The sequence below is a fragment of the Phocoena phocoena genome, chromosome 15 (assembly GCF_963924675.1).
Source record: "Phocoena phocoena chromosome 15, mPhoPho1.1, whole genome shotgun sequence".
In the NCBI taxonomy this organism is placed as follows: Eukaryota; Metazoa; Chordata; class Mammalia; order Artiodactyla; family Phocoenidae; genus Phocoena; species Phocoena phocoena.
In genome coordinates, this window is record NC_089233.1 from 35,768,314 (window position 1) to 35,793,542 (window position 25,229).

A 25,229-nucleotide genomic window follows, 5' to 3' on the forward strand; every position below is an offset into this window, starting at 1 on the left:
AGGATGTGAGCCACGAGCATCAATTTTGCAGCAAAACAGGCCTCAAGAGATCAAACAAGACCAAGGTTTGGGAGCTACACTGGGTGCTAGCAACTCACACAATCATGCCAGTGGGCGGATCCAACTTCTGGTTCTCTCTCTACACCTGGCAGTGGAAAGCGAGAAGGACTGACTCTTTGAATGAGCTTCTGGGATGCTTTGACACCAAGAGAGTGACACTGGACCCCCTGCTAGTATTAACAGGTAGGGTGGGACAAAAACAAGGAAGAAATAAAGGAATGATGACCTTAATTTTTACTCCAAGCTGGGGAAATAGGTCATGTAGGCTACCTATGACAGTAAGGAACACAAAGATTTATACACCAGGAAGTGTGCAACAGCATTATTTATAGTACAGAAACACTTGAAATCGTCCAGAGTCAAGGAATGGGTAAATTATACTGCACCCATGAATGGATAAAATATTATGCAGCCATTAAAATCACATGTCTAAGACCTTTATTGACATGGGAAGAAGGAGGTGGAAAATCGGAACACAAAGTTATTTGGAAAAATTGCAGCCAACCTTTCTAAAACTTGTGTATTACCGTGGTTATCTTGGAGCAGCAAATTTACAGGTTGTTTTAATTTTCTTCTTTATGATTTTTATGTTCCATAATTAGGTATTACCTGTCAAATAACAAAAGTGATTTTTTTTTTAATTTATTTTATTTATTTATTTACTTTTGGCTGCGTTGGGTCTTTGTTGCTGTGCGTGGACTTTCTCTAGTTGTGGAGAGCGGGGGCTACTCTTCATTGCGGTGCGCAGGCTTCTCATTGCGGTGGCTTCTCTTGTTGCGGAGCACGGGCTCTAGGCACGCGGGCTTCAGTAGCTGTCGCTCATGGGCTCTAGAGCGCAGGCTCAGTAGTTGTGACGCATGGGCTTAGTTGCTCTGCGGCATGTGGGATCTTCCCGGACCCGGGCTTGAACCCGTGTGCCCTGTATTGGCAGGTGGATTCTTAACCACTGCGCCACCAGGGAAGCCCCAAAGTGATTTTTTTTAATGAGAAAATTTTAAAAACCTCTTCTCAAGCAAGAATGTCCAAATTAGAAGTTAAGGCAATATTCATTCATCCATTTTTTTCTTTCAGCTAGATTTGAGTATTGCCTTTGATCTAAGAGTAGTGCCAGACACTGGGGTACAGGGTGGATAGCATGTGAATTTGGGTATGGAGGATCTCATAATATGTGGAAAACCCTTGTGGAGGGGAAGAATAAACCAAAGAAAAAATAGAGTTTGAGAACCAGGAGAATCAGGAGGCCTCATGGAGGAGGAGGTGGCACTTGACTTGGCTCTTGAATGTATGGGAAGGGGTTGCTAACCAGAGAAGAAAGCAGGGAGAATTGGTTCCCACAGAAGGAATAGCAAATGTTGATTTGTATTCTTGGTATCAAAACTTGCCCGGCTGACACCGCCTCCTAAGATCGGACAACCGATCAGGATGCTCACAGAGGGTTTCCCCCATTCTGCGCTGCTTCACCTCTGATGCTCTGAGCCACAAGTCCACCTGGGCCTCTGAGTCTCACCTGAAATATCACTATCCACTTTAGTCCTCATATTTTACTCGGTTGTTCTTTTATCTGAGTCTCAAAACTAACCTTGTGAGTGTTTTTGTGACCCAATCTTTATGACTGACCATGACAGAAAACACATAAGATGAAATAGACCAGTGATTCTCCATCCTGACTGCACAGTAGAATCATGAGATTTAAAAAATCTCAGTGTTGGGGCCCCACCTCCAGAGATTCTTATCTATTTGGTCAGGGTTGAGACCTGGACATCAGTGGATCATAGCTTGCAGGTGATTCTAATATTCAAAAATATGTGGAACATGTATCTTTTTAAACATACCATTTAAAAAGGAAAAACTGGATGTGGGTGTAAAATAATTCAAAACTTAGTCATTAAAAAGATGTCTCATTACTGGGTAGATGCAACAAGGTTACAGGTGAATTAGGTCCACAAATAGTGACTGTCTTCTAGCACAATATAAATATGTTTGTTTTCAGACTGTCTTTGACAAAACAACTCAGCTGATACTCAACTGATAAAAAATAAATTTGCTTTGGATGAGACTCAGTTTTGATTCTCTCCTCAGACAGAAAACGTTTTTCTGCCAACCACTCTTCCAAGAGCCCTTTTCAAGTCCCTGTTCCTCAGGCATAGACGAAAGGGTTCAGCATGGGGGTCACCACCGTGTACATCACAGTAGCTGTGGTGTCCTTCTCAGATGGGTGGGAGGATAAAGGGTTAAAATAAACAGCAATGATGGTGCCATAGAAGAAGGAAACGACAGCCAGGTGGGAGCAACAGGTGGAGAAGGCTTTCCATCTTCCCTTTGTGGACTGGACTCTCAGGACAGCACAGGTGATATGGATATATGATACCAGGATGCAAACAAATGGGGTGCTCATGATCAGGGCACCCTCAGTCAGAATCATCACCTCATTGAGGTGTGTGTCAGAGCAGGAGAGTTTCAGGAGGGGGGTCACATCACAGAAGAAGGGGGGGATGCCATTGTCTGCACAGAATGAGAGTTGGGCCATCAGCAGGGTATGCAACAGGACATTCAAGTTGGCAATGACCCATGACCCAGTGACCAGCAGGGCACAGAGTTGGTGGGTCATGTTTGCTGAGTAGTGTAAGGGGTGGCATACAGCAACAAAGCTGTCATAGGCCATCACGGCCAGGAAGAAATTGTTCATGTCCACGAACATGAAAACAAAATACATCTGCATGAGACACCCAGAGAAGGAGATGGTCTGCTTCCTGAGTATGTGGTTGGCCAGCATCTTGGGGGACAGAGGTGGAGGAGAAGCAGACATCCACGAAGGACAGGCTGCAGAGGAAGAAGGACATGGGGATGTGCAGGTGGGAATCCAGGCTGATGGCCAGGAGGATGAGCAGGTTTCCCAGGACCGTGGCCAGGTACATGCTCAGCAGGAAGAGGAGCTGCTACTGCTGGAGCTGCCTGGAGAGCCCCAGGAGGAGGAACTCAGAGACACTCGACTGGTTTGTCTCTCTCATGGGGCTGGGAGCCTGGGTCCAGAGGCAGACAAAGCAGGAAAAATTCAAAAGCCTGGAAAATGATGGTCAAGATGGGGCAATTAAGAAGATTGCAAGGAGAAAGGCCATGTGACAGAGGTGAGGCATTAGCACTTTGCTTCCTGTGTGTTTTGTGCCTCCTTTATTAGCAAAATGAGGGCAGTTTCCTTATGCATGTGCAGTACCTCCAGAAGGACACTGAGAGAATGTGACAGTGGTTTTGTCCATAAATCCTTTATATGTCTAAACTTTCTACCATAACCATGTATTTTTTTAAGTAAGTATCAAAAACACTATAGATAAAGGAATATTAATAGAGACTTTAATATTTATGAGTACTGGAGAACACATGTGTAAATGGTTACCATAGAGACTGACGTACTAAGCATATACCCTAATACAGGGTACTGATGCCATTGATATCAACAGTGGTGTTGCCTTTGAGAATATTTTTTATTTCCCTTATCTCTAATCTGTAGCTGTTACACATTCCTAACATGTCTGCTCTGAGGATGATGTCAGTGATCAAACAAAAACTGCTCCCAGGGGCTTCCCTGGTGGCGCAGTGGTTGAGAGTCCGCCTGCCAATGCAGGGAACGCAGGTTCGTGCCTCGGTCCGGGAGGATCCCGTACGCCGCGGAGCGGCTGCGCCCATTGGCCATGGCTGCTGGGCCTGAGCGTCCGGAGCCTGTTGCTCCGCAGCAGGAGAGGCCACAGCGGTGAGAGGCCCACGTACCGCAAAAAAAAAAAAAAAAAAAAAACTGCTCCCAGGTGGGTAATGATAGAATTGCTGCTGCTGATTCCTGCGCTCACATTTTCAGAGCACTTTACAGAGCTCTGAGCCAGCCCTTCTTGGCTATGTCCACTGAGCTCCTTAAGACTAACTTGTAAAATTAAAATGGAAGTGACCCAGAAGTATGGGCAGAAACCTGCCAATTTGTTTTCCCCACACTTCAGGGCCTCATAAACAGATAACACACACTGGTCATGCCTGGGCAATTTCGAGGAACTGCTGATGATCTCAGAACTGTTTCTATAGTGCCACTTAAACGCAAGATGTAGTTGCTTCCATGTCTTGGCTATTGTAAACAGTGCTACAATGAACACTGGGGTGCATGTATCCTTTCGGACCGTACAATACTCCAATATAAAATTAAAAGTTAAAAAAAAAAGGAATATGTAGTGGGGAGTGCCCCCTTAAGGATTTACCCCTTAACAAAGGTTTATTGATGAGTCTCACTGATCCGTCTCTTACCCAAGAAGAATGGCAGTCTTTCACGGTCCCCAGAATTCCCAGGTTTGTTTCATTTTTCTAGACCTGGCCAGAGATTATTTGTCTGAGGGAGAGGGACTTGTCTTTGGGTTTTTCAGGCTAAGTCTGCATGAACAAGGGGCTGGGGTGCACAGACTCAGCCCTCGGTGCTGGAAGGATGCTTGGGGTATCGTAGGGCCAGCTCTTTACAGGAGCCTCAATGGGCACTAAGGCTATATTCCCTGAGAGCCTCATTAGAGAAAGCAGAGAGCAATTGTCCCTTCTCCTCTGTGGGCTTTTTTTGGATCCAGCATTGATAATAAAGATCTGTCTTCAGAGTTACATAATTGCTGCTTCAGGACTTGGCAACATTGGAAATGATGCAATCTTGGGGGTAATCATTAGCCACAACCCTTCTGCTAGAGAGGACTCACAATTCTATATTTTATCCCCCACCCAATCTTGTTGGGAAATACACATGAAGCTGGATAGGGGTTAAATTTTGGATTCACACAGATCTGTGCTGAATTCCAGACCCACATTATCAGTGGTATGACCTTGAGAAAGCTATCAATCTTCACAGAATTACAAAACTTCACCATCTGTAGAGAGGAGAAATAATAATCACCTTGTAGAGTTGTGCAAATTAAATATGTAATTTATGTTAAATACCTCATGACCCCTATCCTCATCAATACACTGGGCTAGGACCATGTCCACTAGGTGGAGGTTAAAGGTGAGGGACTGTCCTGGTGGTCCAGTGGGTAAGACTCTGCGCTCCCAATGTAGAGGGCCTGGGTTCCATCCCTGGTTGGGGAACTAGATCCTGCATGCATGCCACAACTAAAAGTTCACATGCCATAACTAAAACATCCCGCATGCTGCAAGGAAGATCCCGTGTGCTGCAACTAAGACCCGACACAGCCTAAATGAATAAATATTTTCTTTAAAAAGGTATTAAGTGATATTTATATCCTTTGCTCTCTGCTCAATCATCTGTATTCTGCATAAATATAATTTGGAAATAGTGTCACATGTTTATCTTCATATGTCAATAGTTTTTTTTTTTTTTCGGTACGTGGGCCTCTCACTGTTGTGGCCTCTCCCGTTGCAGAGCACAGGCTCTGGATGCGCAGGCTCAGCGGCCATGGCTAACGGGCCCAGCCGCTCCGCGGCACGTGGGATTCTCCCGCACCGGGGCACGAACCTGTGTTCCCTGCATCGGCAGGCGGACTCTCAACCACTGCGCCACCAGGGAAGCCCTCAATAGTCATTTTTATAAAGGACCAGTTGACAAGTCTTTTATTCTATATTTTAATTTGGGGGTAAATGAGGTAGAAATAGGAACCATTGCTGAGTTCAGTTATAAGCTGGTAGAACATGGGTGCCAATGAGGAACCGAGAATTCCTGAGTCCATTATGTATCACTCTAGTTGTTCTGAAGGCAAGATCTGGCTTTAAGGTGCCCATAAAGGTCTTGATCTTATGCATTGCAAAGTTTACTTTCCTGAGTTGATAATATTAAAGAGATACTCATAAAAACCACACACCTGGGTCAGAAGTGGCAATTGAATTCCTAAAAAATATCTCCTCTGGAAACCAGAGTGTTCCTCTAGCTAATTCTTCCACTTTGGGTTTTTTATAAACAATATATTCCCCATGCTGACTATAGCATCTTAATAAATATCTTTAACCTCCTCCCAGTAACTCAAAATAAGAATCTCAGGGCTGTAATGAGACTTCATGTCTCCATCAGACATGTGTTATGAGATCAAGTTCTCTCCATTCCATCTCCAAAAATAGGCCAACCGCTCCCCACACAAAATCATCAAAGATCTGGGGAGGAAGGGGAGAATAGTGACTGGATTAGTAAAGCCATTGTTTGCAAGTGATAGAAAACCAACTCATATCAGCTTAAGGAGAAATAGAATCTACTGGTTGATGTAATTGCAAAGTCCAAAATTCTTCATGCAAAGCCTGTGTGTTTCAGGCAGGGCTAGATTCAGGGACCCAAGTAATGACATCCGGACCAGTATTTCTCTATCTCTCTACTCTGTTTGCTTCTGTTCGACTTCATTCTACAGACTAACTCTCCATGTGGCAAGAAGGCAGCCACCAGTATCTCTGAACTCACATCCTCTCAGACTAGCAATCACAGGGCACATAGAACTTCTCTCTACCGCTGCTTATTGGCACTGTTGTAAGGCAAGACTGTGATCATCCCTTTTTGGATCATATACCCAAATCGGAACCAACAATCCTGATGGGAAAGTGGGGTATTCTGGTTATCCTGGGTCATAACCCCAGTCCATTCCGTGTGGGAATTCAGTGATGGACATTTATCACAAAGACTAAGTGGAGGATGGGAGGAGTTTCCCAAACAGATCCCAAAAAATGGAAATGGGAAGGAATGCCCTGGAACTAAAAAATTCGAGTTATCGGACTTCCCTGGTGGCGCAGTGGTTAAGAATCTGCCTGCCAATGCAGGGGACTTGGGTTCGAGCCCTGGTCCAGGAAGATCCCACATGCAGCGGATCCACTAAGCTCATGCACCACAACTACTGAAGCCCGCGAGCCTACAGCCCGTGCTCTGCAACAAGAGAAGCCACCGCAATGAGCAGCCCGCGCACCGCAACGAAGAGTAGCCCCCGCTCACCTCAACTAGAGAAAGCCTGCGCACAGCAATGAAGACCCGATGCAGCCGAAAATAAATTAATTAATTAATTTTTTTAAAATCGAGTTACCATGATCCACCAGAGTCAATCCATCAACTGACCTGAGTTGAGCAAAGGATTGGAGAAGGACCACTTAAGACACAAGAATAAATCAGTAAGCTATTTTAAAAGTTAAGGTGAACTAAACAAAAACAAAAACTGTAATTAATGACAACCCAGTATCATTGAGCACACCTAGCACCCAGATCTTGGTTTCCAAATGCCATTCCCTACTAAAAGGAAATTGGATTCCTTAGAGAAAGGGCTGATTCCAGATCTGGGCAGAAAAAAACCAAAGTGAGTCTAGGACATTATGTGTGTGCCAGAAAATAAGGAAATGCTCAAAGTCCAATGTGAACATGCAGATGACTTTCATATGTATCACCATATCCATATATGGTGTTTAAAGTACTATTCTTTCAACTTTTCTTCAGGCTTGAAATTTTTCAAATTAAAGATTTGTGAATAAACAGATTTTTAAAAAGGAACAAAGATGCTAGCTTGAAAGGGCTCTCCCACTGGCTAAATTTGGAGTAATTTAAGCATCAAAGAGAATAATAGGGAATTCCTTGGTGGTCCAGTGATTAGAACTCTGTGCTTTCACTGCCAAGGGCGCAGGTTCAATCCCTGGTTGGGGAAATAAGATCCCACAAGCTGCGTGGCATGGCCAAAAACAAAACAAAACAAATCAAAAAATAATAATAATAATTGTAAGTAATTATAAAATATTAAATATATTACAATCTGTGAATCAATATTAATACTATCTTTTAAAAGAGAGAATTTTAAAGGTAATTTGCCATAACTGAAGGTGAAAAATTAACAATTAAGGGAATGAATTTAGCATTTACTCTGTCTTTTTAAAATGATCTGAAGTTCATCATGTGTTCATGGAGAAAATCTCTTCTTTACAGAATAATGCCAGTTAAGAAATATAGAAAAATTATACAACTAGGAAATACTAATTGCAGGCAGGAAAATATACCAATATAAGAACTGCTTTTATAAAGTCACTACCACCAACCATCTTTACCAGCAACACAGCATTTACAAAGTTATCAAATAACATCACTAATACCTCCAGTTCCACGCAACACCACAGGATTTATTGAAGCCCTCTCTCTTTCCAGCTCCACCAGTGAGAAATATGGCTCACATTAATCTCAATATATTAACTTATTTGTGCAGTCCACTGTACGTAGCCTATTTCCTGACCCCACCAGGCTGCCTTCTGGGTTGGCCATCTCAGGATGAGTTTCCAGTTGGCCCTGATGCCTGGCCCTGTGCCAAGCCAGCCCTCCTGTCGATCCCACATGTGAACTGTTTGCACCAATATTTATGCCCTCAATTCTCTAGACAAGTGGCTCACAACCAGAAACAAATTTACCTCCCAGAGGACTTTGGACGGTGTATGGAGACATTTTTGTTTGTCACAACTATGGGGAGGCTACTGACATCTAGCAGATAGAGGCCAAGGATGCTGCTAAACACCCTGCAGTGCACAGACAGCCCCCCACCAAAGAGAACCATCTGAATCAAGATTTCAAAAGTACTAAGGTTGAGACTATAATACACCTCATTGATAATTTGTATATTATTACATGGGAAATAATAAACTGGTTAAAATAAAATATATTATTTAAATTAATTTCATTTAAAAAATTTAATGGGGCTACTAGAAATTTTAAAATTACAAATGTGACATTTGCTGCCTCTAGGATCCCCTCAGGAGGCACATTCTATCTGGTTGTCCTTTTGTATTCTTTTTTCTGTTATTGTTGTTTTCTTGGTTGTCCTTCTTTTTATTGATATAGTATTATAGATATCATCTTTCTAAGTCTTGCTAAACTTAAAACCTTTCATTCAAAGACACCTACTGGGCATGTATTTAAGGGGGATCCTGGCTTTGTCACCCTTCCCTGCCGCCTACGGTGCAAAGGAAAAAAGGCACACGCCCAACGTAGAGCTCAAACCCACGACCCTTAGATTAAGAGTCTCATCTCATGCTCTACCAACTGAGCTACCCGGATACACCAGGGCAATGCGTATTTTTAGAGAGGAGTAGGTACATACTACTTGGCATGACCTTGAGGATGAAGCGGGAACACCATTGACACCTCCTGTGGGAGGAGAAGCTCACAGCAGCCCAGTGGGATTTACCCAGGTCTCCTGGTCAGCGGGTGGAGCCGGGACTCCGTGGGCCTGGAGTCGACGAAACCCACCGGGCCGGGCTGCTCCTTCCAGCTGGGACCGTTCGTCTTCCCGTCTTCCCGCCCAAAGGCGCCCCAACATACCAGAGACCACTCGCCTAATAGAGTCATCCATTCACTCAAGTGTTTATTGAGCGCCTAATGTATACCAGGCACTAAGGGTACAGCAGTTAACAAATTGGATTTTTAACAAAGAGGAAGAAAGGGGGCCGGATTCCGGATCAGATGAAGTCGCTGCTTTTCATTTTTGTTTCCTTCCTCACCAGGCTCGACGCCTGCAGTTTAACGGAGCAGACAAATATGAACCGCGGTAGGTGTCTTTTTAGGGGCGATTCTCTCTCCCTTCTACGGATACTTGCCCTGCCCTCTTTAGATATTAAGGAAGGAACGAAGGACGGAACGAAGAAACGAAGGAAGGAAAGAAGGAAGGAAGGAAAAGAAAAGTAAAGTAAAGAAAAGAAGCATGATGCTTCCGAGGACACAGGGCCCTTTCTCACCGCGGAGGGACTATAAAAAGTCACAAAAGTAGCTGTACTGAAATAACAGAAATCCAGGCAGAAAATCACCCACAGTCCTAACCTAGATAAAGTCAACGTTATCTTTGGCCCACGTTACTTCCAACTCTTCCATAAGCGCCCATTCAATTCTTACATTCACATATCAAAGGTGCAACGTCTGCTCTCCACATATTCTGTTTACCTTTTGACCGGCATATTTTTGCATTTTGCTAGTCTCTCTTTTTTTTTTCCTCCCCTTCCCTTCTCGGCCCTTCCACACCCGATTCTTTCTTGGGCAGTCATGCAGGGACAACTGCAGTTTGGGAGTTACCGTTTGTTTTACAAGAACTGGCTCATATACGGTTTTCATAGCGGGATCTTCCAAGTCAACCGGGATAGACTGAACGTTCTTTTTTGAGGTTGAACACTATTAATGAAGCAAAATGTATTCCATGGTCATTCCCCTCTGCCTTTTATTTATTGTTTACCAAACTGCTGCAATAAAACTTCCTACATCGGTAGTTTTGTCTGTTACAGAAGTGGAATTAGAGGATCAAAGAGGTGTGTATACCAGACTGCTTTCCAAAACACAGGGTGAAACCACACATTTTTTCCATTAAGGTGTATGGGTACACAGTCTTTCTCCTTCCCTTCTTTTCGAAGTAAACATCTGTAAATTTAACTCACATTCCCTTATGGTCAGTGGCGTATCTTCGAATTTTATAAAGACCCATTTGCCTCTGTGTCTGTAACCCAAAACTCGCCCCTCCACCTAAAGATAGAGTGCTTCCTCATACTACTCCAGGTGGGACTCGAACCCACAGGCCCTGGCTGAGGAAGCCAGTGCCTTACCCATTAGGCCACTGGGGTGGCTGCTAAAAGTTTTCCTGAGAATATGAGAAGAAGGAATAATTCGTCAGCACTGGCTAGAAAATGCTCCAGGAATTGGCTTGAGTACTCAAAATTTGGCTGAATCCCTGCAACGTCCCAACCTCTATCCAAGTCTCTAGGAGCGCAGTCGTGAACAAAACAGAAACTGCCGATCCTGGCGGAGCTCCTGTGCAGACCGCGCACTCGCCGCCCGCCGCGCTCTCCTGCCTTTTTGTGGCTCCTCCAGCGCTGGCACCGCCAAATCTGGCTTGTCGGGTTCCTCCAGAAGGAGTCCCAAGCTCCGGAACGCCCTGGATTCTCCTCCGGATGACAGATTCAGCGAGCAGTGAGGGACCCTGGCTGGATCAGTGGTGTGTTGGGCCGGACCACCGACTGCAGTGTGTGTGATAAATGTTCGGTCCTCCCGGGCCCCGGCTGGACAGAAGACCCGGGAGAGCTCAGGGCTGGAGGAAGATGGTGCGGGACCAACACCGTGCGCAAGGGGAGGAGACCCCTCCACACACTCCGAGGCTCACCCGCAGGCGGAAGTCAGAGCCTCTTCCGCAGCCTCCTGCGCAGGGGGCTGTCACTGAGGGCTTGGCCTACGTACAGGAGACTGGGGGCGCGCAGAATGTTCTACACCGGACGTCGCTCTTCCAGGCCCAGAGCCAGAACAAACCCCTCCCCATGGAGTTATACAAAGCCGAAGTCCCGGGTATCTGGACACACCCCTGCAATTTTCCTCGCAACCCACCCTTCTTTATTCACTAAGGCTTGTAATTTATCCAAATGTAAAAGCCCTCCTCCCAGGAGAGCTCCCGGTACCTCAGAGACTCCTCTCGCCACCTCCCCACCCCAAATGTATCTTTTATCATTGGAGCAACAAGATTGTCTAACGCACAGTCCATTTTCGAATTTCCTCCAATAACATCCTTTATGGCTTAAAAAAAAAAAAAAAATCCAGGACAGAATCAGAGAACACACTTTGATTCAGTCTTCTAATCTCCTTTGTCCGGCTGGTCCTGGCAGTCTGGCACAGGCCCGGATGAAGCGGCGGGAGGGCTGCTGGAACCGCCACCCCCAAGACTGCACAGGAACCAATTTGGAGGAACGCGGCCTTCACTGAGAGGAGCTAGGACGCTGTAGACGCGGCCCCCTTGCTCCGGGGGTGTGCTTCGTCTTCTGGGTGCGCGAGGTCTCGGCACAGGCTCTCCTCTTAAATCGATTGCACTCTAGCAGAAGGCGGGAGGAGGAGCAGACCCCAGGCAACACGCTTTCCAGAAGCAGTTGGCGGCCCGTTGGGACGGGACGGGTGTGTTTCTGTACATACTCATCTTTGAGGGTGACAGATTCAAGGAGGAATCTGCCTTGGTCTAGAAGCGGTCGTGTTTGCCGGTATTGGCAAGAGTCCTTGGTTCGACCGCAGCTTTGGGACTCCAGCATCCCTCTGGTTTTCCACATCCATTTAAATTGGGCCCGGAATTTCTTTACTTTCCCCAAAACAAGCTCTTCACTGCTTTGAAGTTTGTTTGTTTTTAATATCCAACATTTTCAGTTGTTTTTAGCGAGAGGACTGGTCCCCAAAACCCCGCACATTCGTGTTACTGGAAACCTCAGCTCTCTGCTGGAGTATTTTTCTTTGTAATTTCCTTCAAGCTGTTAATAATTTTTTAACCAATAAATTAAAGTTTAAAAAAATGTTTTTATTTTATTTATTTTTGGTCGCGTTGGGTCTTCGTTGCTGCGCGCGGGCTTACTCTAGTTGCCTCGGGCAGGGGCTACTCTTCTTTGCGGGCTTCTCATTGCGGTGGCTTCTCTTGTTGCGGAGCACGGGCTCTAGGCGCGCGGGCTTCAGTAGTTGTGGCACACAGCTTAGTTGCTCCCCGGCATGTGGGATCTTCGCGGACCAGGGATCGAACCCGTGTGCACTGAATTGGCAGGCGGATTCTTAACCACTGCGCTACCAGGGAAGTCCAGTTCCGCCCCCACCCCGCCCCCCCCCACCCAGGAAATCTAATTCAAGAGTCAGCCTTGGAGTTCTGCGGTAGACTCTGGAAGAAAGAGGAGATTTGGCCTGAGGGGTGACCCCGGCCCACGGTTGCTCCAAAAGTGGGGAACCATCGCCCTTTACGGAAAGCAGCTCTCTGGGATTGGAATTCCTTAAGGGTCAAAGTCAAACACCACCGGGACCCCCAGCCGCCAAAAAAGGGGACTATCACAGCCTGACGTCCAGAGCGGGGCACAGGATACCTGTCCTGATGGCGTGGACCCCAGGACTACCCCGCTCGGGCTCCAGGAACCCTTTCCCGATCTGGGACAGCGGGACCAGGGCAGACCGGGGAGCGCCCAGGTGAGGGGTAACAAGGAAATAGAGAGAAGAGGAGGAGGAAGAAAAGAGAATAAAGAAAGGGGAGGAAGGCCTGGGGCGCCGTCTCTAAGTGCCTCATCCATCCTCCCAGCTGGGTAGTCACGGCGGATACGTTACTGGACACTTAGCAGGGATGTTTGAGTCTCACTGGAGTAATTGCTGGACTTGAACCCTGAAAGCTATGTGACTTTGGGAGACTGTTGCCTCTCACGGATTTTCTCCCCTACCGGCCTTAACCTAATCGAAGCCCCAGGCGCAGCGCCCTGAACCGGGATGTCCGCACCACTGGACCCCCGCCAAGACTCCTACTAAAATTTTAAAAGCACCTGGCGACACATTGAGGCTTTGAAATATTTTCTCTAATTCTCTCTTGCAGTGTTGGGTTCGACGCCCAAGGTTTGGGGCCTCAGGTAGTTCCCAAATCTCTACAGAGGAACTGTTTTTGTGTAAAAAGAAGTGAGCACATCCGGGATTTGAACACAGGACCTTTCACACCCGAGGCAAGAATCGTACCTCTAGACCAACGAGCTACACGAAGCACACCCTTTGGCTCTCTTCTAAGACTTCTTGGCGTCCCGGATGTGGAACAGGGAAGTCAGTGAAGTGGTGTGGGGAGGAGGTTCCAATTTCAGACCTGCCGGGAAGTGTTGAGCTCAAAGACCAGTGAGTGAGGCAAGGACCCCAGAGCTCCCCATGCCCACAAAGAGGGGAGCGGCCCCTGCACCCTACCCCCCGACCCAAATCTGGTGGATCCAGCGCTCAGACAACAATAAGCCCACAGGCCCGGAAGGGCCAGCGATCCGTGCGTCCCCTCCCGGCCCTTAGGTCACTTAGCAAACACTCCTTGCAGCCGGGAGCGCGCTTGTGGCTGCACTGGGGTAAAAGCCAGCAAGGAACTCCGGGTCCGGCAGGGCAGCGTTGAGTGCCTTTTTTTAATCGTTTAAATTTTATTTTATTTATTTTTTATACAGCAGGTTCTTATTAGTTATCTATTTTATACATATTAGTGTATATATGTCAGTCCCAATCTCCCAATTCATCCTACCCCTGGCCACTTTCCCCCCTTGGTGTCCATACGTTTGTTCTCTACATCTGTGTCTATTTCTGCCCTGCGTTGAGTGCCTTTTTGCCCTGCGTTGAGTGCCTTTTGACGGCAGGTCACAGAAACGCCTTGCTTGGAAAAGCCACTCCCCCAGGTGTGGTATCCTGGTTACTAGTCGCTACCTGCTGAGTTTCTCAGGACTCCAAACAAAAGGTCCAAACTAGAAAGAGAGCTCGCCCAACGTGGGGCTCGAACCCACGACCCTGAGATTAAGAGTCTCATGCTCTACCGACTGAGCTAGCCGGGCACCCGGAAGCTAATCTTATCATTGTACATGTTGATGGGGAGTAATGCGAAGGTGATGGGCCCTACAATAGTTAATGACTTAGATGAGGGCACCAGGGGCGGGTCACCGGCCAAAGCTTCCTGGGCCTCACAGGAGGTTCCCCGCCACAGGTTCCACCCCCCGCCCCCGACGCTCCCTGCTGCAACAAGGGTGCTTCTAGACCAGGACTTCCCTCACCACCCAGTAGCTAGGGAACCCGGTTTGGCCCCTATGCCCACCCGGCCCACCTGACGTCGGGTGTAGGGATAAGCAACTGGGCGTAGGGGGACGGAGGGAGCGGCGCCAAGGGTGAAAACCTAGGGCGAGATGTACCACAGTTAGTTTAACGATTGACCCCTTAAGGGACCTCTGGATTATTTCCAGTTTTTTTTGGCTGTTACAAGTACAACAGCTATAAACACTCGTGTACAGGTTTTTGTGTGAACATAGTCTTCATTTTTCTGAGATAAATACCCAAATTGCTGGGTCATATGGTAGTTACATGTTTAGGTGTTTTTTTTTTTTTTTTTTTTTTTTTGGCTGCGTTGGGTATTCGTTGCTGCGCACGGGCTTTCTCTAGTTGCGGAGAGCAGGGGCTACTCTTTGTTGCGGTGCGCGGCTTCTTACTGCGGTGGCTTCTTTTGTTGCGGAGCACAGGCTCTAGGCACGCGGGCTCAGTAGTTGTGGCGCATAGGCTTAGTTGCTCCGCGGCATGTGGGATCTTCCCGGACCAGGGTTCACACCTATGTCCCTTGCATTGGCAGGCTGATTCTTAACCACTGCGCCACCAGGGAAGCCCCACATGTGTGGTGACCCACTGTCTCCAATAAAATGTTCAATAGAAGTAGAGAGTGTCAGCATCCTTGTTGCATTTCTAACCTCAAAGAGAATGTTTTCAAGGCTTCACCACAAATATGAAATTTGCTGCAGTATTTTGTAGATAATTTGAGAAGTTATGGGTATTTCCTTCTTTGGCTAATTTACTAAGAATTTTAAAAATCATGAATGAAAGTTGGATTGTATCAGATACTTTCCCCTGAATTTATTGAATACATTTCCCAATTTTCTCATGTCAAATCAACCTTGCATTCCCTAGGATAAATTCAGCTTGGCTGTAACATATTATTCTTTTTACATCTCGTAAGATTTGGTTGGCTAATATTTTATATTTATTTTAAGATTTTATATTTATTTTCATGAGCAAGATTATGTGCTTTTAAATGTCTTTTTCATGCTGTCCATGGTTAGTTTGTTATCAGAATAGCACTAGCCTCATAAAATGTGTTCAGAGGTTCCCTCTTCTATGCAACATTTTGTGTGTGACTAAAATTTTATTTCTTGAATGTTTGTTAGCGTGCTCCACTGATGCCATCTGGGTCAAGAATTTTCCTTGGAGGGTAATACTTGACTATTGATTCACTTTATTAGTTTTAAGATCATTTACCTTTTTATTCCAGTTTGATTCCATTAAGGCATGTTTTATAATTCAAAAAATTATATATTTTTTTCTAAATTTTTACAAAGTTGTTTAGAATATGCTTTTATTATCTTCTTAAATTATGCAATAAGTGTAAAGTCATTCCTTGATATAGGTTATGTGTGTCTTCTGTCATTATTTCTTAACCAGTTTTTGCAGAGTTTTATCAATAACATTAGCTTTTTCCAAGACCTGCCTTCCAAGATTTGTCATTAATCTCTATTGTATGCCTGTTTTCAACTTCATTACGTTCATCTCTTCATCATTTCTTCCCTTGTTCTAATTTATCTGAGTTTATCTTTTCTGTACTTTTTCTAACTTCTTGTCATTAGCTTTCAACCTGTCTTCTCTATTACACACATCTAAGGCTATCAATTTCCCTCTAACTACTGCATTATCCATGTCTTAAAGGTTTTGGTATGTAGTATTTTTATCATCATTTATTTCTAAGTATTTTCTAAATCCCATTGTAATTTATTCCTTAACCTATGGAATATTTAGAAGTGTATTGCTTAATTTGTAAACATATGGGATATTTTAGGGGTTTTTTGTATTATTTTGACCTATTTTTAGTTTACCATTTTTCTCATCTTTTTAAACCAACTGTTAATACATCTATTGAGTTTTGTTTCATTTTTTGCATACTTTAATTTTAGAAAAATTTAGTCCTGTTTCATTCTTCTAAAGCATTTTACAGAGCTCCTGTTCTCAAATATATTTTCATTATTGTCTTTCATGTCTTTATACATGGTAGAGATAGTTGCGTTATAGTCTGTGTCTGATAATCTTAGCATCTGAAATCTTTCCAGTTTTATTTTCATTGTCTATTGTTCATTGGTTGTTGCTCATGGTGCCTCGTTTCCTTGATATTTTTCATTGTGAGTAGCCCATTTTCCTTGTGTGGGGAATCCTGTGAGATCTAGAATAAAAGTGTATTTCTCTACAGAAAATTGTTTACTACTTACCAGTCATGGGTCACTTTAAACTAAATTTTCTACTTGATTTCCCTCCACCCCAGTTGGTCCTCAAGTTCCCAGCATTGGATTATTCATGATCCTTGGTTCAAGGCACAAAACCTCACCATCCCAAACAAAAAGGAAGACCCTCTGCCACCCATTTCTCTGCTTCCTCCTCTCCAGCGTAACCATCCTTAAGGTTCTATGAGCGGCAAATTCTCTTGGCACCCCATGGCACTCTTCTTTCCAGCACAAGCTGAAGGCGTCGGCCAGCAAGCACTTGAGACCCCACGGTGGGGCGCGGGAGACTTTTCCTGGGCCAGTGTTCCCCGGGGAAGTGGGAAAGGCTGGAGGAGTTAACCTCCCTCCCGATTTCCTCTCACTCCCGGGTACTTTGAGGAAAGGTGCCTTCCCACTGAGCAACTGTTTTGTAGGAATTTGGAGCCTGGAGCCATCCCCACCTCAGGGTTCTGCACAACAGACGTCCACCCCTGTAGAGTTCTCGAACATGTTTTGTTAGGCTTACTCACAGGTCTGAGATATTCTCTGATAGTGGTAAGGTGTGTGTTGTCCTGAATCCATTGCTTGACGTTATTGAGCTGGCAGGACAACGGGTGGAGGTGTAACCACGTGGGATAATAGCCTTAGACCAACAACACACCCACTATTGTTCTTCAGATGCTTAGATTTTGAACTTTCCCGTGATAGCAGGTCCTGGTGCTTGGTGTCTGGGCTCCTGGTGTCCACCTCTTGCGCCTCACGAAGGCAGCCCCCTGAGCTGCAGAACAGGGCAGAGGGGACACGGCTCCTGGCAGGCGCTGGGGTCCAGGGCCACGGTACTCCTCCTGACCTCAGGCAGGGAAGGAGGAGAGATGCAGCAGGCCACGCCAGGTAGAACAACTGGGTTTGGGGTGGGAGCAGGCTCGGGATGCCAGCTGCAATCGCCAGCAACCCATCACTTCTCCCCAGGCTAATGCCTTGGCCTCCTGACCGGGCAGTGTGGGCCCAGGCTTGACGTTTCAGAGGCCTCCAGCTGGTGAAGACGGGGCTCCTGATGCACAGAGGAAGGAAAGACCTCTCCAGTCTTCGGTGCCTCGAACCTGGACTGACAAAAGTAGCTTGTTGCGAGACTCGTGGAGACGCTTTGGCTACTGGTCCTCAATGTAATTTTCTAAACCACAGTGGGTGGCATTGAGTGGGGCTGAGACACGCAACTGGGGAAAAAGTAGGGCTCGTGTGGAACTTGAACGCAGAATCTGTCGCAACCTAAGCAAGAACCATACCCCTAGACCAACGAGCCACTCGACCTGCATTCTTTGGCTTTCCCCTATGACGCTGTGACACCCCGGGGGTGGTACCGACAAGGCCAATGAAGTGGCTCGAAGAAGAGATTCCAATTTCAGACCCACCGGGAAGTGTAGAGTTCCAGGACCCACGGGCAGGGAGAAAACCCAGCGCTCCCTGTGCCGACAAAGCAGGCAGCAGACCTTGCGCTCTCCCCAATGCGGTGGTCCCCGCCGCCTCTCCTCCGTGCTCGGACGACAAAGAGCCCCCGGCCAGGAAGGGCGGCAGGCCTTAAGTCCCCGCGCCGCTCTTCGGTCCCTTTGCTGGCCTCCTCTCAGCCGCGAGTGCGCTGGGGACCCGCGAGGCCAAAGCCGGAGAGGAGCTCCTGGCCGCGCGGGGCAGGCGGACTGCTCAAGAGCCGGCGGGGGCGCGCGAAGGGTCCTTGGGCCGCGATCGCCGGGATGCTCGCTTTGGAAAAAGTCGAACCCCCAAGTATTGGCACCCAGTAATTGCTCACCAAACCCCTGCGGAGTGCACGGAGGAAACGGCCACCACCGCCTCTGCCTCCCCTCGCTGCTCCCGCTTCTCCCGGCTCCGCTCCCAGCTCCCGCCAAGGTGAGATCAAAACCAAGAAAGCGAGCACGTGGAGCCTCCAACCTGAGAGGCTGACTTTGAGAGTCGCTTTGTTCTACCGACTGAATCAGCCGGCCAGCTACGGTCCTGGCCTCGGATGTCCTAGGATGGCCTGGTGGTGGTGGGGGGGGGGGGGGGGGGCGCGGCCCCCTAGAGGGAGGCGGGTTAGCTCACCAACCAGACCCCACACCTGGGCGGGTCCCGATGCCCCTCCCAGCTCACCAAAGGGGAGGAGGAGGAGGTTCCTCCGGTCCCGTTGGGCAGCAAGAGGACGCTGCCCTCAGAACAGCAAGAGCCGAGTCCAGGAGTCGGGGGTCGGGTTCTGGGGCACGCTCTGCAGTCGATATGTCCTTCCCAGATGTTCAACCATTCCCCCACCCCTCTGGATCTGTGGCGCCATTTCTTCGCTCTCTCATCTGGGAAGCCCCGGGGCCGAGCGCAGGACCCAACACTGAAGTTCTGCCCACGGAAGCCCGGGAGTCTGTCTCTCTCTCTCTCCCTCCCTCTCCCCACCACTAAAACGCAACTTTAAGTAAGAGTAGGGCTCACCTGCGACTTGAGCAGCGACCATCCCGAGCCATAAGACGTGTACCCCTAGAGCAACCAATAATGCACTTTCCTTCGCTGTTTGCCGGAGTCATCTCCTTTGCGCGCCGATCCCACTCTCAGAGGAAGCCGTCTGCATCTCCCTGACGCCTCCACTGGTCGATCTTCCGTCCTCCGCTGAAAACGCTGAAAGGAAAAAGAAAGGGCGCTGTTAGGATTTGAACTCGGGAAACGAGTAGGGCTCGTCCGGGACTTGAACCCGGGACCTCTCGCACCCAAAGCGAGAATCATACCCCTAGACCAACGAGCCACCGCATCAGCCTTTTTCTTTTCTCTCTCAGCCCTTCTACAGGTGACTTATGTAAAGCTCGCCCCGATAGCTCAGTTGTTAGCTTGCGCACCTGTGAAGCCGACTCTGTGGGTTCGCGGGTTCGCAGCCGCTGGCAGATTTCAGATCGAGGGTTAGATTATCTGCTCCAAGTGCGGCGGGAGCCAGAGGAAGACCGCGCAGCTGCGGCTCTCCGTTCTCGGGAGGCCCCTAAAACCACGGCTTTCCTATTACACATGGAGGCAGGAGACTCGCAGCCCTGTTCCAGGGTGAACAGCCCGCCCGCAAGCGGCCCCACACGGGACCAGTCGCGGGTATCTACTCCTGGGCCTCGTCAGGGAGGGAGGCAAAACAGACACTGGAACTACTGAACAGCCCTATATTCCTCTACTTGATCGACACCTGCCTGATAGACACCTGGATCAAATTCTCCCTCAGCGGAGCAGTGTCTCTGAGCGAGAGGAGGAGGAGGTTAGGTGGAATGGTTCATTGGCCCAGGGGTATGATTCTCGATTAGGTACAAAAGGGTCAAATTCCTGGAGGAGCCCAGGTTTTCACATTTTCTTGTATTTTAATTGGGGACAGTTTTCCCCGAGGAGGAACACCCTTGTCGGCCTTAAAGAGCATTGGTTCTTGCCTTGTCCTGAGAGTCTAGAAGCTGCCATGAGAGGCCCCACCCTCTACAAAGGAGCAGACAACTCCGAGGGCAGGACCCAGCCCGGATTCCTCTGGTGAGCAGGAATTTGTGTGTTTCAGCTCACTGTGCCTCCAACAGGGCACATTTTAGTCGGGAGTGGACAGCTGGGAGCAGAAAACCAATCCATGTGGGACCGGAATCCACAATAGGCGCCAAAAAGCCCGCCCAACATGGGGCTCAAACCCACGACCCTGAGATTAAAAGTCTCATGCTCTACCAACTGAGCTAGCCGGGCAACTGTGGCTGGTTGACTACGGCCAAGTTTTCAAACTTGACTGGCTGTGGACCATTCCCAAATGACTGGATGGGGCAGGTCCCGGGGTCAGCAGGGACATGGAGTCCCCTCAGGGCATTCTGTGGGTCTAGACTGCCTGGAATCCTCAGCGTCTACAGGCCAGGAGCAGCTGTGCCGGGTTGGGGGTGAGGCGCCTCACTGACCAACGGACGGACGAACGGCCAGCGGCTCAGCAGCCGCCGGAAGCCCTGCGGCGTGGACAAAATTCAGGGCTGACGCGCCCGAGCTGATCCCGGGACTCGCGGCCCTGCGGCCCGAAAATGACAGGGGGCCCACATAGATGCTGCTGCTGAATATCTAGGTTAAAGTCGCGTCTTGGCTCAGGAAGATGTCAGGGTCTGTTCCAGATCATGGACGTTTTCAGCTGCACGCATTGCCCTCAACCCCAACCCCAAAAGTTAGTCTGAGATCCTGGATGGTGCCAGTCGCTGAGTTGAATCCGGTCTTTCTCTGGGCCTTGACACCGCCTGAGGCCCGCCTGTTGAGGCCAGGGTCCCCGCACCATCCTGAGGCCAGGGGAGGTGGGTGCGCCAGCTTGAGGTGGTGCCAGGGATGTGGGAATCCAGCCTCTTCCTCAGAGCGATGGAAAGCAGGCATGACCCGTGGATTCCTCCCGCCCTTGAAATATTTTGCTGAACCCTGACTCTGAGTCCAGCTGGATCACCTGATGGGAGCAAGCCCTTAGGATCCAGAGCTAGGGGCTGCCAATCTAGGACAAGACTGTTCAGGTTCCTGCCCAAAGGGGTGGGGAGGAGTGTGAGGTGGGGAGGCAAGAGGGGCCCCGGGAACTGGGAGGGGCCTCAGGGAGAAAACCTGGGCTTCCACCAGCCCAGAGTTGCCCTGCTCAGGGAGGTGGCTGGGGTGGCCTGGGGTGGGCAGACAGGCCGGAAACTCAGGCAGGAGTCTTGAGGCACTGTTCTAAATGCTTTACCAAAACATTAAGTAACTTAAGATCCCAACCAAATCTTTGAGACATGAGCTGCTACTATCCCCACTTTACAGATGGGTAAACTGAGGCCCTTGAGAGCCCAGGCTTGGTGGGTCCAGATCTGTGAAGTCCAGATGAGGAATAGAGGAGCCTGGTCCTGCAACCCTCCCTCAACCCTAAAAGAACTGCCCAGGATTTGTGTCCTTGACCTTCCACGCTTATGGGGAGGCGCAAGACCCCAGACCACAAGCCACTTGGCCGTGGAGATTTCCCAGTTCAGGATCTCTCCAGGAAGCACAGAATTCTCCTGAAACTGAGGTTCAGGGATAGAGTCTGTGCACGGAAGTATGGATGCATGGGTCAGGGACATGGGTCAGCCCACAGTATCCCAAAGTGAGACCTGGACAACAAGGGGAGAGGGCAGGGCTCCGGCTCCAGAAACCCCTCTCTTCACTTTCTCCTGTCTCAACCCCTTTGCTCTCCATCATAACGTAAGGCACCTAGAATCAGGGCCCACCATTCCATCCACACCACAAAAGTGTCCTGAGTGCAAGTGAAGGGCTTGTCCAGGATTTGAATCCAGGGCTTCTCACTCCTAAAGCTAGGCATATACCCCTAGAAATCCATCAAGGTCAGTTACTTCCCCTGCCTCTCTTCCTTCCTTGGGAGTGGTATTGCTCCCTGTTAGGTGGGGACTGTATTGTCCATTCTTCTGACAACCATTGGCTGAGCCAGGTCTTGAGCTGAGGCTGGGGATACACTGAGTACCAACTTGCCCACAGAACCAGTGACGGTAGGACTGTGAATGGCAACAGGGTCTCCTGGATGCTGGGAGGAATCCCTGGAGAGAAGCATCTCAGGTCTGGGGCAGGGAAGGTGGGTGCAGCAGGTGTGGGGCTGCCTGCATTTGAGAGGGGAGGGTAGAAATTGTCCCCTAAAATAAGAGAGAATCTGGCCCCTGATGCTGGGGTCAGGTTTAATTTTAAACATGTCTATTCCTTATTCCTATACTATCCTCTCTGTCACCTGGGCTCCCAGCCTCCTCTGTCCACCCGTGCAGGGGCCAGGGAGTTGCACAGGGCTCCCCAGGGGGGCCCAGCTCTCTCCTGTGGGTCTGAACAGAGCATGTCTGGAAAAGGCCAGGAGGCCACATCTTGGGGTGTCCTATGGGTGATTTTATTTTGTGGATTCCAGGTTGTTCTGGTCTTCACAATGAGATAGTAATATTTACTCATGCTGGGAGCCCAAGAGTATCTGGGTGCAGACCTCAGTTAAACCCAAAAGTCCAGAGCCATAAAAGGCAGGTCCAAGGTGTGGTACAGACCACATCCCTGAGATAAGAGCCTCAGTTCAGCAACCCACCCTGCATCCACAGTGGCAGCAGCCTTAGCGGGGTAAGGGGGTGTTTTAAGAGGAAGGCAGAGCCTGGTGCCCTGGAGGCAGGTAGACCAGGGAGGATCCTCAGCTCCTTCAACCTAATTCCCATGCCTTGGGAGCCTCCAGAGACCAGGATACAGGTGTGGGTCTCTACCAGGCTTCAGGCTCTGGCCCAGGGTGGTCGGGAGGAGCAGACTGGTTGAGTTCCTTGGGCTCTGGGGTCAGGGCTGCTCTGAGGCCCTTTGCTTGCAGAGACAGAGGCAGCAGTGGAGGAGGCTGAGGGTGGTTTGAAATCCAAGCCTGTTCCTCTGCTAGGAGCAGGAGTGTGACCACAGATCCTCAGTCAAAGGGCAATGGGATGTTAGGACCCTGCCTCCTGGGCGGGTGTCCCCGTCAACCTGGCCTCTTTTCCTCCCGATCCCCAGGTTTGGATGCTTTCCCCTCCAGCACCCTCACTTGGAGCATTCCCTGCGGTAAGACAACCCTACCACCCACCCATAGAGAGGGGTAGAATGTGAGTCTCCTTTAGTGTGAAGATGTAGGGGGCCCTATTGACCCACACAAAGCCAACTCAAGGGTATGAGTGAGGCAGGGAGACCCGTCAGTAGAGGAGCAGATGCAAGTAGAGCAGTAGAGGGCAGTGCAAGTGCAGGTGGGGCCCAGGTGACTGGCTACTCCTACCCTTTTTCTTCCCATCCTTTAAGTCCCGCAGGCGAGTACAGGCGCCGAATCCTGGAGCTCAGACTCCCACTTGTGGCCCAAGTTCCAGCGCCGCAAAGGAATGTCGGGGTCCCATCCCTGGACAGTGGCCCACTCACCGGAGCCTCCGCCGCAGACAAACCGGGTCCCCTTTGTCGCGTGCTCCGGTGGGGTGGTTTGAGGTGTGAGGTCGCTGAGTCCACAGTCTGTATGCCCGGAATCCGAGGAGCTGCGACCTCCTCTCTTTTCCTGAGCATGATCCCGGGGCCAGGTCCTGGGTCCGAGCCTCAAGGGCGTCGTCGTGGGACAAGGTGCCACGCCGGTCCGAGGACGAGTGCAGAGGTTCCGAGCTCTCCCCGCACCCCCACCTCGGTCCTTGTCCACAAGTCCCAGTGTCCTTCCCAACAGGGTCCCGTGGTCCCCCCTCGCCTCGCCTCCAGGTGAGACGAGCGGAGGGTGAGGGACACTTACTCCAGCTGGAAAAATTCGAAGCGACCGCCTCCCCTGTGCTGGGCACTAAAAAGGGGAGACCTGGTGGAGCTCCTCCTCCTGGAGGGGGCTTCGGAGCCTTCCCGGTTTGCCCCACCTGAAACAGACAGGGTCTGAAAACTCCCCCAAGGCTAGCACCATACCCTTAAACCAAAAAGCCAGAACGAAGATGCGGGATCCCGGTACTCGGTCACCCTGACTCCCCCATCTGGGGCAGAGGCGGGATTCTCCGCTCCGGGGGAGGGAACCTGGGGGAAGTTTCGGTCCCGATACCTCCAAAGGGAGGGTGAAGTTAGGCTCGGTGTTCTGGGGTCCGGGGTCCAGTCCGGGAGATGCACACGCAGGGCGGCTTCCACCAACGGCCCGGCTCCCTCCTCCATCCCCACCAGGCGCGGCGGGGACTTGAGCGGCCGATGAGCTGGGGAAGCCCCAGGACCCAACGGGACCGGGCCCGGGGGTGTCCAAGATGGGCCCTAAATAAAGCAACCAGCACAGCAAAATGCTGGAACAGACATCGGGCGCCGGAAGAGTGGAAGGGGGCGGGTCCTGGACGGGAAGCCAGCTACCAGGTAGTGCGCCCCGGTGGCCTAATGGAGAAGGCACTGGCCTCCTAAGCCAGGGATTGTGGGTTCGAGTCCCACCCGGGGTACTCACTCACAATTTTGGCATTGCTATGCTGGGGTGGCTTCTGTTGTCAGCCACGTCTCTGAGAGCTGCACCTTCTAGGACCCTCGAGGTTAGGGGACGGGTGTTTCTTTACACCCTTGAAGGTGAGGAAAGAAGGGAGCTGGGGCCACCTGGGGCTGAACCCACTGAGGCTAGCTGGGGGGTGAGGGGCATCTCACAGAAGTGCAATACCTTTAAAGTTCTGATATGTATTTTTAAACTATCTATCTAGAATGTTTACATTTAAAAATCAATGTACATCTTATAGACTAAGAAACGACCATATGATCACCTCAATACATGCAGTAAAGGCATTTGATAACTCCAACCTCCATTCCTGATTTTAAAAAAACTCTCAGCAAACTGATATTGAGGGGTAGGAGAGAGAGCGAGGAGCTATGAGAAAACTTTTGAGGATGATGAATATGTTCATTATCTTGACTGTGGTGACGGTTTGGGTGTACACAAATGTCAAAACATATAAAATTGT

At 49.2% G+C, this 25,229-nt stretch overlaps 1 protein-coding gene and 4 non-coding genes across 5 annotated transcripts; 1 reads left to right on the forward strand and 4 right to left on the reverse strand.

Moving 5' to 3' along the window:
- Positions 1-2,135: 2,135 nt before the first annotated feature.
- LOC136135726 (olfactory receptor 1F1-like) lies at positions 2,136-3,068 on the reverse strand. The gene is given in 3 exon segments (XM_065893672.1): positions 2,136-2,203; positions 2,206-2,839; positions 2,841-3,068. Coding segments are annotated over 3 exon segments (930 nt in total).
- Positions 3,069-14,273: 11,205 nt separating this feature from the next.
- Positions 14,274-14,346, reverse strand: TRNAK-CUU (transfer RNA lysine (anticodon CUU)). The gene has a single exon. It is a non-coding gene; the product is annotated as a tRNA-Lys (tRNA).
- Positions 14,347-19,498: 5,152 nt separating this feature from the next.
- TRNAP-UGG (transfer RNA proline (anticodon UGG)) lies at positions 19,499-19,570 on the reverse strand. Its single transcript has one exon. It is a non-coding gene; the product is annotated as a tRNA-Pro (tRNA).
- An 877-nt stretch (positions 19,571-20,447) lies between these two features.
- TRNAK-UUU (transfer RNA lysine (anticodon UUU)) lies at positions 20,448-20,520 on the reverse strand. The gene has a single exon. It is a non-coding gene; the product is annotated as a tRNA-Lys (tRNA).
- A 4,129-nt stretch (positions 20,521-24,649) lies between these two features.
- TRNAR-CCU (transfer RNA arginine (anticodon CCU)) lies at positions 24,650-24,722 on the forward strand. Its single transcript has one exon. It is a non-coding gene; the product is annotated as a tRNA-Arg (tRNA).
- The last annotated feature ends 507 nt before the right edge of the window (positions 24,723-25,229 follow it).